Below are 20,957 nucleotides of genomic sequence, written 5' to 3'. Positions count from 1 at the left end.
CTAGTCTACACTGTAGTGAAAAGTTGTTATTCAGTACTACGTGTACAGCCTCTGTCCATGAGAACTGAAGACTGGCATATGACAGCTCTTACAAACTGCGGTGTATTGACCATCAAAAAGAGCCTCTGCTAGTCGAGCTGCTAAAATTAATAGCAGTCAGGTTGAAACTTTTGCATCTCTGGGGTTGCTGCCTTGTCTCTTTTCTACAGTAACGTTGTCATTCTCGTTTTCTTTGAAGCTTCCTTGAACCATCCCCCTCTCACAAATAGTTCCATATGGAGTCTGAAACACTGGCAGAAGTGCCCAGAGGCAAGTCAATAAGCAGCTCAGCTGCACACCTACTGATCCAGCAGACTTGGTGCTGCATCCTTAGGCTTTCATTTTCTCTGCATCCCAAACCAGCACCCAGGTAATAGCAAAGTCCTAGGAGTGGGGGAGCATGAAATAGAAGTAATAGACCTACATGATAGAGTGATAGTTGACATCTTGTGTTGCTCCTGAAGAAGAGTGAAATAGGTAAAGGAAAAAAAGCAGAACAAAGCTTTGCTGCTGTGTGCTCATACCATGCCTTGTATAGTTTCCCTCTCAACAGAGTGTTTCTGATGTTTTGCTTTGAAAGCCTGTTAATCCCTAGAAACATATTTCACCACTGTAGTTGATACAGAACCGTCTTAACTGTGTGAAAGGTTTCCGCAGTTCGTATTTGAGCCTCTGTGCCTTTTCCCCCTTCTTTTGAGGAGAAGAATCAGTCTATCTGAATATACAGATATACTGTAAATGTTTTTCCTCACTAAATATCAACATACTTGGAAGTCTTTTACTACAGATAGACTCATGCAGGCATAGGATCAGAATATGAAAGTCTGTTCAATGGGAAGAGTTATTCCTCTGTTTATTTAGGCATTCTTTCTCAGTGAACAGATTTTAGGTAAGGAGTTTATTTTCAAAAGAAGGCTTTGTGTGCCTGTTCCTTTTTGGCTTTATAACACTCCCCACCTCCTCAAAATAAAGCTTTTGAAGTAATATCTAGTCTGAAAGACTGGGTGACTTTGTGTGCTCTAATGGTACAAGAATGAAGAGCTAGTGTTCTTGAGTGCAGGAATTCTTTTCATCCTGGTTTCCTAGGGAAACTAGGCTATGATCACATACAATGTGCATGCTGATTTCTCTTCTGATTTCTGTTACTGCCCAATTTCAATCAAACTTACAGAGAGCTGGAGATGCTGGAGATAAGAAATCCCATAAAATCAGGTAGCTGTGTAGAAGGTGTTCCCATCCCAGAAGGATGTTTTTTAAGGGAAAATTTGCAACTCAAGCTAACAGTAATAGAAAATAACCCCTTATGAATGATTCTGCTTTGGGAAAGGTTTTACTTTGAACTGGCACATCTCAGGCCAAAGAAATGCAGGCACAGCATGACCAAGTGATAAAGTGACAAATGAAATTCAGTCCACAGTTAGGTTCTCCCAGCTTAAAAAGGATGTAATAGAACGAGTCTGATCAGAAGTTTCAGAAGAGTGATTAAATAACTCTTCATCTGACAATGAATGACTGGGGGTAAGGTGAGTAGCAAGAATACAATGCAGATCTATAAAATAAGAAGGTCCTGAAGAAAGTGAATGGATAGGACTGTACGTTGTTTGAAAAAAAATTATTTGAAGTTTCCTAGGACTTGTATTGTTGGGAATCTAGCCTAAAAAACTGAAGGAGGAGAGATGATCTTTTCCCAGAACTAGCAGGTAGTGTGTGGGACTCACTGCTTCAGCATTTTATGTGAGTAAGGGGGTTTTATTGACATTAAGGGTGAATGAAGAAATCCAGAGAAGGAAAATCTGTCAGAGATGAATGCAAAGATACACCCTCTGGCTTAGAAGTTCCTGAGTTGCAGGCTCCTGTAAGCTGGAGAGTGGTTAAGGGCAAGAAGAGAGGGGAAAATGGGAGCAAAAGGTACCTGCTTACGGACTGTTGTCAGAGACAGAATACAGGAGCAGAAGGCCGCTTGGTCAGACATGGTGCGGTTGCTGTGATGCAGCTTCAGGACTCAGCTTTGTGGGAAACCTTGGTATTATAATACCTCGTGGAATAACCTTGTTAGATTGTCAGTGGGTTTTTTAAATGCATCTTAACTTCACTGGCTGCTAAGCACTTCAGTGAGAGAATATTGACCATGATGTATAGTTTCCTCCTTTGTATGAATGGACAATTCACTCTCCTGAAGCCCCACAGGGTACTCTCAAATAGTGGCCACACAGCATTCTTGGGTTTTATTAACTGAAGTTTTAGATAAATCTTGTCTTTTCAGCCCATGTAGACAATTAAAAGCTACAAAGGCATGTAAATTAAAGTTAAAAATGTGGACAGAACACATGTAATTCACAGTGTTTGTTTCCACAGTTGGAATACCTGGACAAGCTATTGTGGTTTTTCTAGTGCCTGTCCCATGTGCTTCAGCCCTGACCTGGAGAAAAGTTCAGACTCTGGGTCAAACAGAGCTGAAGACACATGCATAAATCAATGACTTGTTTTAGTGCCACGTTAAAACAACATGAGTGGCTGGCTTTTCTGACCCCTCCTCTCTTTCATTTAATGTGCTGCTTTGGCTCTTCTTTAAAGAGGGCTCTGTAGAGTAATTTCAGCTCTTATCAGCTTGCTGACAGCTATATGAGCCTTTCTGCTGGCTCCAGGCAATCACTGCTGGTGTGTGAAACATCCCATCCTTACAGTGAAACAGTCCTGGGGAGAGAGTTAAAGCAAATGGCTGGTGGAGTTTACCTGTGGGTGGTGCAGCACACATAAAAGAGATGGGATTTAGTTCTTGTTAGCCAATTAAACACAACTTCAGTATCTGAACACTGGAAGCTCTTTGAGCATAATGAGATTTTTACAAGGCTTTTAAATTAGAATATTCAACTTCCAGCTGCAGTTCTTTACCTGACAAGGGTACAGCTTCTGTCTCGGGGTTCTTCAGACTCATCATTATCAAACCTAAACCAACTTTCATCTCTCTGCCATTTGTAGCATTTTAAGGAGCGCGATCGGAGAGGCTCACCCTGCTTTCATCCTCTCAGAGTGCTTCAGTGGAGCTCTGGGTCCCCCATAAATGTCAGGCCTGGACAATTTGCCATCTTATCAGATGCAGGGAAGTTCGTTCCAGCCCTCTCACCCCTCCCCCAGAGGGAAGATTTGTTGCTGCAAACGGCAAAGGAAAGAGAAAACTTTTTCCTGGCTTACAGCCAGGATCACCATGGGAGTTGTAGAATCCTTGGCATTTATATATGAGCCTTTCATTGCTCCCCCCTCTCCTCTTCATTTCTTGCAGAGAGTATCCTTATCCTACTTTCCCCCCCCCCGTTGCCTGCCGTGCCCTGTTGCTTTTCAGAACGAAGCAAGCTCTTTTCATGCTTGCTGTATTACAGCGGGATCTTCGTGGCATGTCTGAGAAAGAGCTCTTCAATTTGAGAGCAATCAGCACCTCAGTGAATGGTTTGTATAGGATGCGGCTGGGCTGCCTTTGTACCTGGGTTTGCAGCCTCTAAACAACACAAGGGTGAGCTTCAAGTGTAAGAGAGAAATGATGCTGGTTGAAGACCATATTATTACTATGTTTTTGAGATTAGATTTTAAGTCTGTGTTTTATGTTGTTGCAAAGGGGACTTCTGGTACTTACCCTTTGCGAATTGCTATATATAGCTTGGATAAACTGCAGATAAACCCAGATGATCCAGAAATTGGAAAGGCATGTACTTCCTTTAGAAAGAGTATTTGAAAATACTCTGTGTCATGCACATGAAGCAGTGCCGATAAGTGGATGATTGAGCATCTCTCCTGGTGTTCCACTCATGCTTTGTTACTCTGTGTTCTCCCTCTGCTGCTGCTTAGTCTGTACCACATCATGTTTCGTTATCAGATTCACTTGCTCCCCTTACCCCTTCATTACTGAACGTGTTACAACCCATAGTATAAATACACTGCATTGCTGTAGTAATTTGCATGTGAGTATATTACATAGTAGTAGTACATACTCTTTGGTCTTGTATCCATTTTACTGATGAGTGGATAGAGGAATAAATAACATAGGGAGTAAAATCATAATACCAGTATAATACTAATAATGGAATTTAGGAGTCCTGGTTCCTGTTTATGACTAAATCAAATGTATCTTACAATGGAGTAGAAGCATTTGGCTTTTAAGTTAGAAAGGTTTTACATGTTCTATAGAAACAATCTGCTGCCAGATAATCTTCAGATGGCTTTTGCTTTAATCATTGTAAATTGTGAAGAAATATGTGACAATTTCTTAGATAGATGACTATATATGGGGAAATTATCTATCTCTCTTACAAATGGAGAAGTGGGCTGTGCTAGGAATACATTGTAATGGCTTTGGTTTGCAAAAGAAGCAACCCCCTTGTATCTGAGGGTTGGCTCCTTGCTTTTCCTTCTGCTCCTCTTTTTTTGTCTTTCTTTCTCCATTAGCTGACAAATTTGAATGATCTTCAGGAATGAAAATGGCACCTAGCATTAGTTGTCTTTGAATGCATATGCTATCCTGGTGGCTTAAATCTGTACAGATGCTCTGGAGAGGAGGATTATAGAGGGTGTGCATCTGCTGGGATACTTATAGTGGAGTAGGGAATCATGGATTGAAGTTGTTAGATTATGGTTAAGCTTAAAAAATACAGTTTCCTGTAGCCAGACTCAGCCAGTGATGGAATTCTGTTCCCAGGGGATCCGCAGGATACTTCATTTCTGTTTCCCTGCATAGGAGATTCTACCATAAAATCCTTCCTGGCACTGTAGGAAACAAAAGCAAAAAACAGCAGTAGTGTCTGTTGAGGCTTTGGGAAAACTTTCCTGATCCTAAATCTAGTGTTGAGGTGAAGCCTGAGCATGAATGCAGCACCCATTAACCAGCTATCTGAACCACTTCGGTAAGCAAGCAGCACCAAGACTGGGCTCTGAGCTCTTCCTCTCACCACTTGTTTTGTTTCTATGGGTTGCTACCTGTGTTTAGTAGCCAGTGCTTCAGGGAATCTCCATCTATTCCCTGGGGCCATGTTATATATGTATCTATGGGAGGGGGAAAACAACTCCCTCCTCACAGTTTAATACAGGATAAATATGCAAACACTGGTCAGTGGTGTACTTTCCATCTTTTTGGGGGTGGCAGGGGCTTCTGTAATAAGCTTTAATGATTATCTTTCAGATTACTGTTTCTTTTTTACAAACTTTGGCTTCATGCAGTAAGGAATATTCCTCTTTAGCATGTTATTTCAGATGTTTACCAAGAAGAACTACATAACTAACCCTTGTTGCCATCCATCAATTATTTTGTCCATGAAAAATTCTCAGTCCGGCTCACTTGCAGTGTAACCACCACGTAGTATTATCACAACCAGCAGTTAATAATCACCTTATCTATTCAATCAGGCAGCCATACAGCCATGCACAGATTTTGAGTCATAAAGGATAAGCTTTTTACATAGCTTGAGCTAAGATCAAGGTGTGGGGTTAAAAAGCGGCACCATGTCCTAAACTGAATTTTTCCTCTAGATACAGAAAAAAGCCCCATAACTTCCAGTCCTTCAGCTTTTATCCTTACAGAAATCAGTAATACATATCTGTGTTCAAGCAGTGCTGGCAGTAGTGTCTGTGGTTAAAGTTGTCCAATGTTGAAAACTGTGTGTATGGGATTAGCGTATGTTTATGCTTATATAAAATAGAACTATATAGCTTACAGGAAACTGAGCAAAACATGCCTTCATCAAAAGGGCAAGATCTTCCTGGCAAAGAGCTTAAGCTCTGAAATTAAGGTATGTGCTGATTTTTGACTGCTGTAATATGGTGGTAACCCTACCTAGAGGTTTTTTTTTCCTTGCTTCAAAAAGCTGTCCTTTCATGTGTGTGATTGGCACTGGGCTCGCTTTGTGTTTAGCTTCTCTAATCAAGGGAATTTAAGCTTCTATTCTCCCAGCATTAGTGCAGCAGTCATGGGAAATCTCAAACAAGACAGATCTTGTTGCAGCAGTTGACACAAATAAAAGCAGTTGTGCTTTTATTTATTTATTTTTGATGCTGGATGCTGATTAAAAGTTTCCAAGCATCCTTTAGCCATGTTATAAAGCCAGCCAGCAGAGAGCAGGGCAGCTGTTGAAGAGGGGAGATGCTGGTGGACATAGGACAAGATCACAGTGGGAAGCATCAGTGTGTGTAACTCAGAAAGCTGGGAAAGGTGTAAACAGATCCCCAATTTATCTGTAGAGTGGGCTCTCCAAACACTGGTTTATTGGCCAGTGGCTCCTGCTTTACTAACCTCTAACCTCTGCAATACTCGGAGGTGCTGCCCACCAGCCAGCCTTGTCTTTGAACCTCCCTTGGCTCCTGCCACCTCAAAGGCTTGCAGTCAGATTCCTGTGTTTTGCTTGGGACCTCGCCTCTCGGCGGGATGCCTGCAGCAGGGAAAACTGATCTACCCTGAGAACATAGACATATTTGAAGGCAATACCCCTAGGACTAGAAACCTATTGCTTTCAGTTTCAGGAGCTGTCCATCACTTGTCAAGAAATGTGGCTAATACGTCCCCCTACCCCTCAACTTGTGGTCATACGGTAGTTGAATGTTCCCTGCAATTGCATACATGTATTTGTTTTCTGTTGTTTTCTAGATTACTGTTGGATCAATGATGGCATAAACTGGCCCACTGTAGATCTGGTTTTGTGTTGGTAACAGGGAGTGTGCAAAGGAGAAACCATAAAAAAGATGATACAGATCCAAGTCATTTTGACTACTCAGGTTAGGTGTGCTTGCGCCTTCACAGTTAACAGCCTGGTGATAGTGGAGTAATGAAGGAGCCCTGTAACCCCCTTGGAAACTGGAGGGATGAGGGTAGGCTGTTTCTTGTATCTTTACATCATTTTCAGTGATGATTATGCAGATAGGACTATGGAAGCCAGCATAGGATCTATATTACTCTTTTACAGCTGTGTTATTTCTGTGGTGTCAACACATGTCATTTGCCTGTAAATAGGAAGACAGAACTGAAAGCTCTTTGGGAGCAAAGGGAATTCAGGAGATGGTAGTTATTTTACAGTTCATGTTTTTAAAGCTGTATGAAACTTGGCGTTTTAGCTCAACCTGCTGCTTTCTTTGCTGGCTCTGCCTGTATGCTTTGCAGCAGTATTCTGGGAATGGGGTGGTTCCTTGCTGCTCATAGTGCTGATGCCTATTTGTTGCCTCTATAACTTGAAATGTCTTTTGCAGTGGAGTTTTAGGGTGCCAGGGCAGTAAGTCAAGTTCCCTGGCTGGTGCAGTGTTGCTGTCTGCAACAAGGTTGTGAAACTGATATACTCAGTAATCAAAGAAGCAAGTTTTAGGTGCAGAAATATATGGAGGGAGGGGAGAACACCAGTGCTAAGTGGTATTTTTATCTATTCAAGTCTTGTGTTCTTGCTGTTTTTGAAACTAAGTTACTATCACTAGGACAAGGAATAGCAGAAATCTGTATTTTAGGGGTCAGGATAAAGCAGGATTTCACCACCATATGAAATAGTACCATTTCATGAGAGAGAATGAGTGCTATTCTGTTGAAAATAGCTGCTTCTGTGTCATATAGTTGAGCTAGGTTTTAGGCAGAACAAGGCTCTTGTTCCTAATAGAAGATGAAAACCTAAAAAACAAACCCCCCCCCAAATCTTCAAAAAACCCCAAACAAAGAACCCCAAATATCCACAAATTATGTGAAAGTATGAAAGCAAGACTCAAAAATGTTAATTTTAATAGATAATGCTTCAAAGAACCATTCTCATACACGCATAGCACGTGTTGTTATAGATTACTATGACTGATATAAGTGATCCTTTTCAAAGCACCAAAGAGAAGAATCTGAGGAAGACTGCAATGCAAGAAGCTGAAAATTATTATGTGAGCTTGCACTAACTTTTTCCTTTACCCTTAGCTCTTCTGAGTCAGCATTTGTCAAATAGTTCACAGCAATAAAACCGAGAGCCAGTACAAGTGAGTTACTCCCAAGTGACTGGTATCTGTAGGGTAAGACTAGCATTTTGAACTCTGACCTCTGTCCCCTTATGAATTGCAACTTCAAAAAGAAAAAGGGGGAAAAAAAAAGGAATTTTGGATAGGGGAAAGATTTTATTTTCACTCTCTGTTGTACCTGAAGTGGGCAAATGTGCTTGTTTCGTGGCTGAAATTACTACAGTGGAGAATGTTGAGCGTGGTGATTAAATCCACCTCCTGGTTTCCTTTTGAGCCTGAATTGCAGTAAAAACCAGCACCACAAAACGTATGTCTAGAATCTATTCCTTAAAATATAGGGCTGTAATGAGACAAGTTATGGTTTTGCTTGCTCATCCTGCAGAATCTTCCTTGTAAATAAGGAATATTCCTCTATAGGCCACTCTATAAGTTGTATAAGTTAAATAGATGGATATTTTCAGGGCTTTGCCTGGGACTCATGCAGAGCTCAGAAACAGGAGTTGAAAGATGGAATGAAAATTCAGGAACAATAGTAAGAGAACGTTGTCATGTTCCATTAGGAGCAAACCTTGGCTAACTGGAAACAACTGTATATGCCCTGCATTGTTCTCCTGCGCATTCCTCCTTTTTCCTTATAGAGAAACTTCTGATTTAAACTTTGGGAAAAAAATATGTTGAAATATGGATTAGTCTTTATCTGAAGTGATCAGAGACCCCCAAAAGTGTGTTTCCTTGCTACCCCCAGTTTTTAGCTTTCGAAGTGGCATACTGATGTTGTAAGCACTCTTTATACAGTTTATATATATGTATGTGTGTATATATATATGTTTACACGCACAGACTATAGCTTTTCTTGGGTAGGTCCTTACTGACAGATAGACACAACACAACCATCTTAAGTCAAATTTGAAAGGTGTTTTTAATCTGGTCTTGTATAAAACACAAGCGTAATTAGAGAAACTCTCCAGTTTTAGGCAAATTATCATGATTTTACCAGTATTCCATTGATTTAATGGATTAACTCTTAAAATTCCTACATAGTAGTCTATGTATGGGGACAAGAGTCTAATTCTTGCTTTCAGATTGCAGTTTCTAAGGAGATAATCCCCAGTTTGGGTAATTGCACGCCAAAAGTGAGCCAGCTTTTCAGAGTGGCTGTCTTGCATTTTTCTGTAACCTGAATCACATGAAATATAAGTGAAAATGTATTCTTTTAAATGTATTCTGCATTCTTGTTTGTTCTCATTTCAAATCTTCATGGCTGGCTGGGAAGGAGAAGGCCTTCAGATCCATTTTGAAAATAGTGCTTTAAGGGGCAGAAGGATCATGGCTCACAGCTAGTGATTTACTCTGCCCTCTCATGCTCCCTTAATACAAGGAGAACGGATTGTTCAGAGGGTATTTTAAGGTACCAGAGCTCTAAATTTCTCTCTGAGTGACCCTATTTTTTTTCCCTGCACTGATTACAGAGAGAAGATGGAGCCAGCCAGCTTTAGGAGTGTTGAACCTGGTTGTGTGATGTTATTAAAGGGTCCTAAACCAAATAAGCACTTTAATTTAAACTCAAATTCTTACAGATTTCTAGAAACAACAAATTACCACATAATTCTTAATAGTATAAAATCTTCTGGGGGTTTATTTTAAGCCTGCGTGAAGAAACAAATATAGCAGTGATTTTAGCTGACCCAGCTGGTATCATCTTTGATGAAGAACCACATACTAAGTGGTACGTGTGATCAGCAAGGAAGTTGTTTGAACAGGGAACCAGCAGTAGAAACAGTAAAGCAGTCCAGAAAGAGGGGGCAGATTACAATTCATAGGCAGAGGAATGTGGGAATTTGGGGTTATAGGGTTCTCAGTCTTAACCCAATATTTGGCTTGGGAAACTTGTAAAGTGCTTGTTCCTCCAAAAGAGGAACTTAAGCTTTCTCTTCAGTCCCATTTTACCCTGGGAGGGGAGTAGGATGATTGAGAGCTCAAGCTTGCTATCTGATTATTATGTATCATCAGCTATCCTCATAGGCATCTTTACTATAGGTAAAATATATGATAATTCATTTTATCTTGAACCTCAGTAGCATAACTAATCCTAGCACATAATGGAAAGAGGTTATGGTGGGGGTTGTCTGTGACCAGTTATAGTACTTTGCTTGATGGGCAATAAGTTGCTAGGTCTCAGTATCATAAAAAGCATTTGATTATATTGCAATATCCCATGTAACTTAGGAACCTGAAGGTCTTAGTGGATGAACTTCCATGCCCAGAGCTGTTAGCCACACAAGAAAGCTGTAGGTATCTCTTGTAATATCTTTCATATCTCTTCTCAGAAGTACACTTTAGCAAAGTGTTGCTGCAGTCAATTACAATGAGCACTGGTTAGCTAAATAATAGTTTTATTAGTTTAAGGTGTCTTTGTAAATAATAAGAGAAGATAAAAGTTGTTAATGTTTTCTGTTCTTCTATCCACCCCAGAATTTGAAAGGTTAAATCTCACATCTCCGTGGTGAATATTATTCATACTGCTGAAAAGCTGAAGTAGGAGCAAGAAATCAAATCAATGTCAAGCATTAATCATAGAACCAGGATTTAAAGTAAGATCATCGAGCTCCCAGGCCGTTGCTGGAGTCCTTGGCCAGACTTCCCAAACCCAGCTGGTCTGAGGGGAAAAACCAGGAACACCAGAGCCATCTAGAAGGGAAAGCATTTAAGTAGAGTCGCCCCTGTGTGAAAATGGTTGTATTTCAAGGCCTCGTAAACCTTTTAAAGCATTTTGGAAACACTGAACTCCTGCAGCGGGGCAAAATCTTACAGCATCATGGCGCCTGACCTAAAAGCTGAGAGAGGTGGTGGTTTATGGGCAGTTAACTTTTACTACTCCTCTGCAAACCTTGTTTTCTCCCCTTTTGCTAACTTTACCAACTCCCACCAAATCATAGGCTGTGAAAAGACAGGAGGCTAGAAAGTTCCTTTCCCAGTCTGTTTTCCCCTTGATCCAAATGTTACAGAAAGTATTCCTTTCCCTGCCTCATGCCCAGTGTTTTTCTTTTCACAAACTAACCAAAAGATTTACATTGATCTGTCTTACACTCTACACCGGAGCACCATTAGTGGCATTAACACTAGAACTTATAAACACTATATGAATGGAGTCTGTAACCTGATGCTATTCTGGCTTGTAAAGAGCTTATAAAAAGATGCTAGGCCTTCAAGTGTGTTTATTTCTAAGGAAAATAACACCTTACCTAAATAAATGTTACCTTCTGTGAATGGGCTACCCTATTGCTGTGTGCTCCTGCCTGTTGTTTCCTATGAAAATAACTGCACATGCTTCCATCCCAAGCTCTTGCCTGTACCAGTATATGCTGAATACTGTCAATTTAGTTTCTTTGGAGTCCATTTGACCAAAATCATGAAACTGAAAATATGTGGAATTTAACTTTGGGATTGGATGCTTGCTTAATTGATTGAAAGAGCACAGAATTCCCCATACCATCTACAGGTTTGAGGAAGAAAACAATGTTTCTGTACTTTTTCTTCTGCCTTACAGGTATGGTTAGTGTTCCTCAAGGTGTGCATATGTATTTGTAGGGATAAATGAATACCTCTATATTATATTAAGCAATTCTAGCCTTTACAGAAAGTCATGGGTTTTCATGGCTGGTCTAATGAGGATGCAGCAGTTGAAAGCGGTCTGGTGAGGAAGGAAGGGATACAACTTAGAGCTGCTTATTGATACGCCTGAGTTTGTGACCTTGGTCTGCAGGGTTCACTGCTTGGAGAGAGAGTTTGGTCTCCAGTTCTTTCAGTCTTTGGCTTCCATGGCGAAGCTGTCTTGGCTTTGTAAAATGTTATGCAGAAATTGAACTCGGGTAAATTAATTTCATGGGGAATTTATTGTATTATTAGAGATTCAAGTCACCCCTTGGGCAACCTAATAATATAACATATTTCTCATTCTCATTCAGGTCATGCATTATGCTATGCTTGGTTCTTACACGCGTCGGTAGAATGTTACAGAAAGTAATGTTTTCTTACCTTTTCTCTAGGATCTACCCTAGATTTTCTATTTATCTAGAAATCTAGTAGGGAAAGAGAAGCTGTGTTTCTTAAATACCTGTTTGCAGTTTCTCGTAAGCTATACACCCAGAGCAAGGTCCCATAGGTTGACATCCATTCATCTGTGCTGTTTTAGAAGTTGTATAAAGTATGCATTTGATCTGTATGTACAATTTAGATTGCTCATGACCTAAGCAATATTTAGGTATATAAAAATGTTAGCATTCTCTACAAGTCTGTGGTCCATGTAGTGTGTTCTGAAACCTGGAGTACTAGAAGTTAATTTCAGTTCAGGTTGAAAGGAATGGCAGCCTGACCATATCATAGTCGTAGAATATGTGTATAACCAATGCTGTGTGGAAGATAAGATCTGTACTTATGGATGATTTATTTCAAGATCCTGGAAAGCTTTCAGGTAGGTCTGATTAGTATGCTATGATTGCCATACTTTAAAACCATTGCCGAGTATATTAAAGCTGCTCTCAAGTATATAACCATTAGTCTTCTGAATTCATAGATATGGAAAAGAGAAATGGGCAGCTCAGAAGAAAGTTGGTGCATGAGTCAGGAACAGATCTCTTCTTGTTGTTTCTCCTGTATCCCAAATATATTAATGGGATTTTTATCTCCTCTAGTTATTACATTCCAACAAAAGCTTTTCAACCACACCAACTACAGCAGAAAATACATTTCAAATGGAACCGATGTATATCTTCCCAATAGAAAACTTTCCCAACATGTTTAGTAACTTCACATGCTGAGCAGCAGACACTGGCAAGCCATGTTAATCAGTTCTGCTTTATAAAAGCAAACAAGGTGGGGAGGAAGTAATGAGACCCTGAAACATCTGTTTGGAGACTTCAAATCCCCTTGGAAGGTTTTGAGTTCTGCCTTAAAGAAACACAGCTCCCAGAAAACTTAGAGCCAACTGTGGGAACATTTTCTGGCTCTTTACAAAAAATGAATTACATAAATATTAGTCTATAAAAAGTAAATTCCCTCTGCCCTTCTCTCCAGTTTTGCTTCTGGTATAAAGGTGTAATCCTGCCTCACGTTGCAAGTGTTCTTTCAGCAAAGAGACTCTAGAGCAGATCCATTCTGGTTTTGCTGAAGGAGGAAAACCAGCTTTGGTTGTTACAAAGCTAGATGTTCATAGATACGACAATATAAACAATCTGAGTTAGAGCAGTATAGGAATGCTGTCATTTAATAACAGTGAAATAAAGTCCTGTGTGTATGACACACAATTAATAGCTACTTAATTGCTATATAAAGTTACATGTTAAAAGGCTACATAAAATAATTTCTCCTTTCTCCTTAGTGCTGATTGTAGCAATGGTTCTAAACTGTTGTCTAATGTGAAAATGAAATCTGAAATCTGTGTTCTTACTTTTGTTTATTTAGGGTGCTTGAATAGAGAAGTTTATTGTTCTGGTCAGTTTTAATTCTTCATCTGCTTCTGGTTTTATATCAGTTGCTGTATGAGTTCTGAATAATACATTTTCTCTTAAGAAATGGAGCATGGGGTAAGGAGTACTTACGTCCTGTGCTTAACATGTGGTGTTTCCTTGATTTAAGGTCTTTTTGGTATTTTAGGAAGGCAGACATTATTCTTGACCTGTTTGTATAATTCTGCTTTTACAGGTGGACATGCATAATACTCATTTTGGATATATATAATCATAGAATATTCATTTTGTTCTGTGTTCTTGGTAATCAGCTTGTTAAGTCCTACCAGGGAGAGAAATAAGGGAGAGGGAAGTGATTCTGTTCTAGAGTGAAATGGTTTTGCATTGTCTCTGGATGGCAAGCTCCAGAGAGGTGTAAATTTTGGACATACTCTGATATCAGTCTCCTTAGTAGAATTCTGAAATACTCTGAAGTAGTGAGGCTTACGGTTGTTCATGTTTTCTCCCAATAAACGTAGCGCTCCACAGAGCACTTAACTCTTTTCCAGTTTGCTTATTTAATTATAACTTGGCTTATTTTAATCTTAAATGTTTACAGGACTATTCTGAAGAGCCTGTTTTGCAAACTACCCATAGGGTAGAGTTTTAGGGCCAGTATTTCAGCAATAGGTCTTTAGTTCGGAATCCCATAGCTTGCACACAAAGTACAAGGTAGAACATGTGTGAATATGTGCATATTTGCCTGTTGAACTTGTATTTTCCCTATTTATAATCTTTCCTGTATCCTGTTATGTAGCATAGGAAAGCATCAGCACATGGTCTACATATTGGAATCACTCTTTGTCTTATATTAAAGTACTGTCTTGCAGAGTGAGACACACTGGTAACTTGTTAACAACAGCTAAATGAGAGTTATTTTTGGTTCATAGTACCAAAGTCTGGTATTCCTCCAGAAGCTCAGTATTCCGTCAGTAACTTAATATGCTAAATAATATGGCTTAATATTATCATAGTATATGATTAAAGCCTTTTTGCTGTTTAAGGAATCTGTGGCAAGAGTAATATAGCACTAGCCCAAATTTGCCTGTTGTCTTCAGTGGTTACATTCTGGCTCTGAAAGCTTCTTATGCTTCCAGTGAATGAAAAAAAAACCTTTTAATTGCTCTATGACTAGATGCAAAACACACTCTTACAGCTGATACTGAACCATAAGGAGATTGTCAGTTTACGTGCTAGATGCTTCAAGGTGCTGGAGTTTCCTCAAGGAAAATTACATTGAAATGAATTCATATCTCTTGGGACGAAACTCCTGAACTGCATTTACTGGCAAAGTGTGTTTCCTCCTGGGTTGGTTGGGGTCCTACAGGATCGTTGGATGGTTCTAGGCATTTCAAAAGGCTGTTTACATCTCTAACAGAGAATCAGTTAAGTCAGCATTTTCATTGCCAAAACCCTGTTTTTCTTCCAGCATTTATGTGTTATACAGAAACTGGGACAAGATTAGAACTTGCATGACAGGGACTTAGCTGGAAGATGACTCATCTGTGCGGTTCAGTGCATCTGTGTATAAGAAAATCCCGTTTCGTTTCAGTGGTTTTACACTATCTTGTAAATCAGATGAACAGTTGTAACAAATTGGCACACACATGTACTTTTATGTAAAAATCGTAGCATGTACTTGCATAATATTTGTTTTCTGGAAGACTTGGGAAGGTGTTAGTTTGGTTCATGAGCACTGACATTCTCCAGCTGATCAGCTGTCTCGAATACTGATGTTAAAAAGTGGCTTCTTTTAGGCTGCATGCTTTGTTTGGCTGTTTAGCTGCACTTTGGATTCCTCTGCCTTGGGAAAACGGAGTATAATAGCAATTTCTTCTACTGTTAAACTGCTTTTGACATTTTTCAAGAGGGAAACATACGACTAAAGTGTGAAAGTGATTCCTTCATGTATTCTCATTCTGTTCAATCACTTGCAAAGCATTGCTGCTGCTTCCTTTTATTGGCTGCAAATGCTGGGTTTTGGGGAGTGGAGCTGAGTTTGAAGCCTTCAGGCTCTATGGAAATATCCTAGCTACAATAAACATGCCTCCTAATTTAATCTCCACCATACACATTGACTGTATGGAACATACCGTGCATGGCAAGCCAATATTGATTATTAAGCGTTGGATCTGTGCAGTGTGACAGTGAACTTTATTCTCTTTACAGGCAAGGTGGTTCTGGGAAGCATATTTTCGATCAATGAAAGCAATTGCTCTTGCTACTCTTCAGATTATCAATGACAGAATTTACCCATATGCTGCCATTTCTTATGAGGATTGGAATGATCCCCCAGCTGTGGTAAGCAAACTCGTTCGATTTACTCATAAAACAAATTGTAGGTTTGTTGGGGTTTTTGCCTTGTATAAAAGGTATGTGCTATGAAACTTGGTAATAATTCTGTGGGTGCGTGTTTGTGTATGTGTTGTGTTGTTGTGTTGGTAACTTGCACAGATGAAGCTAATGTATTTTATGACAACTGGCAAAATAACCAGCAGTGCATTTTATATCCTGACAGTGAAATGCGAACTTTTTCCTTTCGCTATTGCACACACTAAATCGCTTGCTTATTTCTTTCTGTCTTTTTCATGCCTGCATCTACACACACATGCTTCTTTATTCCTATTGAATTGAGAAGCTGAAGCTTAGTCATCTTAAAAGTGAACTGACTGCAGTGGAAATACTGAAGATCTTAAACAGTCTGCAAAGCTTTTTCCTGTAATTCTGATGAAATAGCTAATTCTTCCTCTGCCTACAATTTTCTCCATGTTATTTCTCCGTAATTTCTCTTATAAAGGCACTGATGATCAAAGTTGTGCTGGGGAATTTTGTTTTCCCTTTAAAGAAAAAGAAGTTGCACTGTTTGAACCCACCTCTGTTCAGAAGAAACACTGGAGTGTTAATTAACCTTCTGCACCAAGCAGCTGGTTCTGATTTTTTTACTATATAAAAGCCTGCAGATGATTTTCACTCATAATCAGTTAATTTTCTCTGTGTCAAAATATAAAACATAGTTTTGTTTTACTAATAAAACCAAACTTGTTAACTGTTTGGCTTTATGATGGTGTAGAGAGAGTTTCTCTGCAAGCTGGGTAGGAGCTCTTAGGAGTAGAACGTGTTTTACTTTAAACCCTTCATCCCAATAGTGTGACCAGTTGCTGACTAAGAGTTAGAAGCTCATTGCTGGCTTTCAGAAGATGATTTGCCGTGGCTTAGCCAAAGGCATTAAGAATCTATTGTTTCATTGCCTAAAGAGAAAATGTGGCACTTGGCAGTAATTAAGGAAGAAATTAAGCTGCACAACATGTGCTTTCATAAGAGGAGATCAGAGCATCTTAATACCATTAGATGATGTTAGCAGAACACCTTGAAACATCTAGTAAAAGGAAGAAAGTAGGTTTAGGATTACTCAGTCTTTATAGGGGATGCAAACCCATCTTCTCCTGGGTTCTCTCTCTCCATTTCTGGGGAAGCCAGTCTTACTCTGAACAACAAGCAGGCTTCTTTTTGTTCTTTGTTTTTAATATACGCTTGGAAAAACCATTTATGTTACTCATTCAACCTAGAGGTTCTTGGGCAGAAGGTTTACGACCACAGACACAGCAGCATACAGAACAGAACTCTGTGGAGGAATACATAACAGGAATACCCTGCTAGGGCAGTACAAGGAGTGGGCAGGGATATTATGTCAGTGTGCAGTTGCAAAGAGAGGTTAAAGGCTGTCTGCAATTACACAGGCTGGAGTTTGTCCAGGACGTTGGAGTTGACACCTCATATCGTGATTCTCTCATGCCACGAATGGTCAGTTCCTTGGTGGTTTTATGTCTCAGCTGAAAGAATTTGATGTTTATTCTAGTCTATGAACATTGCTTAATATGTGCATGAATTTAGTTCTTGCTTCAATATGAAACAGCAATGTCATTTGAAGTTCCTTTAAGGGCTGTGTAAGTTCCATATTAGCCAGCAACAGAGAATGCTTGTGATTGTTTCTCAAAGGGTCAGTTAAAGCAAATGGAATTCAGATCAGGAATTGTTCAAGGGCAGTTTACATTTGTAGAACAACAGTACCCAATTCTGTGGCATCTTTAGCTGGGGGGGTTGATAGCTACTCCTTCCATCAGCCTCTTTTGTTTTTTGTTTAAGGCAGCCAATGCTGTTTGGGTTTGACCCTTGTTCTTTCATTCGAAGCAAATAACTGGAGTCTTCTCCAATTTATCTTTGAGATTTTTAGATATCCTTTCTCTGACTTTATCTCTTTAAGAAGAGAGCATATTACAGCTGTGATCTATAGGAGAGCATATTTTTCAGGACTTGGCTGATTTGTAACTTCAGACAATTTAGAATATAGAATAATTTAGATATATACAGTATCTGCTAATAAATACAAAGTCAATTTCATAATAGTTACTTTAATTCTTTTAAATATTTGGTTTATTTTTAATAGCTGTGCTAGTCAAAATTCCACAGTTGGTGTCTGCTTGTCAGGGCAGTCATGGTGCACTTGAGCCTGAGTATGTTTCTCATCTAAGCTTGTGCCTGATGTCCATTCACAGCACTGTTACAATTTCTGGTAAGCCTGGATAAAACATTATAGCTGGAAAGTAGGTACGTAAGTACGTTTGAGGTAGGGGAAGATGCCAACTGTATCCTCTAACTCTGATAAGAAAATAGAGTAACTAAAGATGACTTGAATATGTTCCTCATTTACAGGAAAATTGCCATATTTTTCTGTAAATAGACTCCAAGACTGAAGTTTTTATAGAGAATTATTTCAGTTCAGCCCCAGGGGCAGGATATGGGTAACTTTTAAAATGAAACCCCTTTGAGTTAACATTAACACAACAGTGAAATGTGTGAATAACTGAGTGTCATAAATTCTTGCATTATTGGCCAGAGCGGTACCTCCAGAACTTGCCACGTATATTCTGCCTTCAAACTTAGCCAGCTCAGCACCCAGTTCTTCCAGCTCTGCTTGTTGTTCCTTGTGATGCTGTGGTCAGTAAGGTTTAATGCAGTGCTCATCTGTATTGCTCTTGTTTTTGTTACATGGCTTAGATAGAATCGTGGAGTTGCAGAAGACTATGTAGAACTTGTTGGCAGATGATCAGAAGGTGCAGAGGTGCAATCACCATTTTCAGGCAAGATGCTTGCAGCACAGAGATCCCTGTGCTCTGAATAGTGAGGGTTGAAAATGAGAGCATGGATTTGCCTATGGAATATTTACACAGGAAATGCCAGCTTTAATGGGTTTACGAGCTTACTTGCTAGGACAAACACACCTTTCTGACAGATAGGAGGGCTTGCTGTCTGTGCAAGATCATCGTGCAGAAGAGGATCCTTACCTAGAAAGAATCCCTGGCCATGGTTGCTTACCTGCCTGTCTCCTTGGTTTAAGGATTCTTTTTCTTTGAGTGCTTATAGGTTTTAGTTTTGCTTAGTATGTCATTAGGATCCTGAGAAGTAACAGAAAACAGTATCCTGGTTGCTAAATGTTTGCTTCCAATATTAAGATTCATCATCTGATTTCAGTCTATTTCCTATGATTTTGTGTAGTACTGCCTTTTGTTATTTTGCTTACAGTAAGTTAGCAAACACTGAAGAGATTACAGCCTGTAAGTATGATAGGTAGAAGAGATTTTTAGGAGCCTCAAACACTGGATGACATTTGTAACAGCAGCACCTATGAATAAAAAGCTGCATCTTTCACAGAAGACTGCCTCGAGTTTGATGTCACTTGCAAAGCAGGACCAATAGGCACTTATGGTTATTTTCTGAAGCTTTTCTCTTTGTTTTATTTTTAACTCTTGGTACTCAAGATTTGAGTATCAAGAGTTTGACTCTTGATTCCTCAAATTAGGAATGAGGACACATCTGCAAACACAGTAATGATTGCATTCTCTTTTCAGCAAAATTACACTGATTTCTTTGTATCTGAGGAAATGACTCTGATCTTGGACAGCGTGGAAGTGATATTTGCGCATTTAAAATCAGTGAAGCGTGCTCATGGCTAGGTCTGCATATAGATAAGGGTGATCAGAGGATGATCAGGGGACTGGAGCACCTTTCATGTGAAGACAGGCTGAGAAAGTTGGGGCTGCTCAGCCTGGAGAACAAGGCTTTGTGGAGAACTCAGAGGAGCTTGCAGTGTCCGAAGGGGCTACAGGGATGCTGGAGAGGGACTTTTCATCAGGGACTGCAGTGATAGGACAAGGGATAATGGGTTCAAACTGAAACAGGGGAAGTTCAGGTTAGATATAAGAAGGAAGTTCTTTACTGTAAGGGTGGTGAGGCACTGGAATGGGTTGCCCAAGGAAGTTGTGAATGTTCCATCCCTGGCAGTGTTCAAGGCCAGGTTGGACAGGGCCTTGGGTGGCATGGTTTAGTGAGAGGTGTCCCTGCTCATGGCAGGGGGTTGGAACTGGATGATCTTAAGGTCCTTTCCAAGCCAAACCGTTCTATGATTCTATGATTCTATAAGCCTTATTCCTGTTCTCCAGATATTTCTCAAGTCTCAACACAAAGAAGCACCAGCCTGCCTTGTGTTGAGTCTGTAGTTTCCCAAACACTTTTAACCACGCTAAGCAGGTACTATTGCCAAAAGAAGCAGTCCTGCACTTTTGTGCACTTGGATGACGACTTCTCTCTCAATGTGCTACCTTCTTTTTGAATTTTCTAATTCCCTTGTGGTGAATTAATAAATTTCATGATATAAAAATGAAACAGCAAAAGAAAAAAGGTTGGAGGGGAATTGGGGGGGAAAGGGAGTGGGTGGCTGGAAAGCTGCTTTATTTGGCGTTAGTTTGGTTTATATTGGCTCAAAGTTATTAGTGAGACCGTTGCCTGAGTATCTTCACCACCATGTGGATACAGCAGCAGTACAGGGTGTTTTTTCAGCAGGAGGGACTATAAGGTACACAGAAGATAAATGAGTATGCAGTTAATTCTGTAGTTAGTACATTGCATTGAGGAGCTGATCTGAGCAGTTTTAGGTGTTTGTATGGGTCGACTGAAGACTCTTTGGCTTTTCTGTACTTAAAAAAATGCATTCTGAAATGGATTATTTTCCTACTCACCCATTATCCTGTTGAGGAAGTGGAAGACTAGTAGCATATAACAGACTAATATGTTATGGAATAGTACTTCAAAATAGTACAACAAAAAATGCACTACAAGCTATTTCCTCCTTTTAATGAAGAGGTGCAAATGATGCTTTTGGGGCCTGAAATTCATTCTTGGACCACTTGAATCCTTTATCTCAGACAGGCTGTTGCTGCAAGCATGGGAGTTTAGTGCTTCTTGTATTTCTTGGCCCTAGCATTATCCGTTAGGCAGAAGCAATCAGTTGTATTCAAGTAAACCAGAAAATGGTCACTTCCATGGTGTGCACTGTGATGACTACCAGTTTGGGCTGGATTTGAACTAATGACCCGGGTTTGAGATGTGATCTGTTATCTTCAATTA

At 39.8% G+C, this 20,957-nt stretch overlaps 1 protein-coding gene across 1 annotated transcript in view; it reads left to right on the top strand.

Annotated features, from left to right (window-relative positions):
* The window catches only part of EXT2 (exostosin glycosyltransferase 2), a 77,996-nt gene that overhangs the window by 18,900 nt on the left and 38,139 nt on the right, over window positions 1–20,957 (top strand). The window contains exon 7 of the mRNA XM_062635927.1: window positions 15,666–15,797. Coding sequence (XP_062491911.1) covers window positions 15,666–15,797 — 132 coding nt within the window. The remainder of the gene's footprint in view (window positions 1–15,665; window positions 15,798–20,957) is intronic.

The sequence above is a fragment of the Pezoporus occidentalis genome, unplaced genomic scaffold, assembly GCF_034315485.1.
Source record: "Pezoporus occidentalis ecotype Australia unplaced genomic scaffold, CSIRO_AGI_Poc_V1 ctg46, whole genome shotgun sequence".
Lineage (NCBI taxonomy): Eukaryota > Metazoa > Chordata > Aves > Psittaciformes > Psittacidae > Pezoporus > Pezoporus occidentalis.
This window is presented reverse-complemented; position numbering and strand designations above follow the sequence as displayed.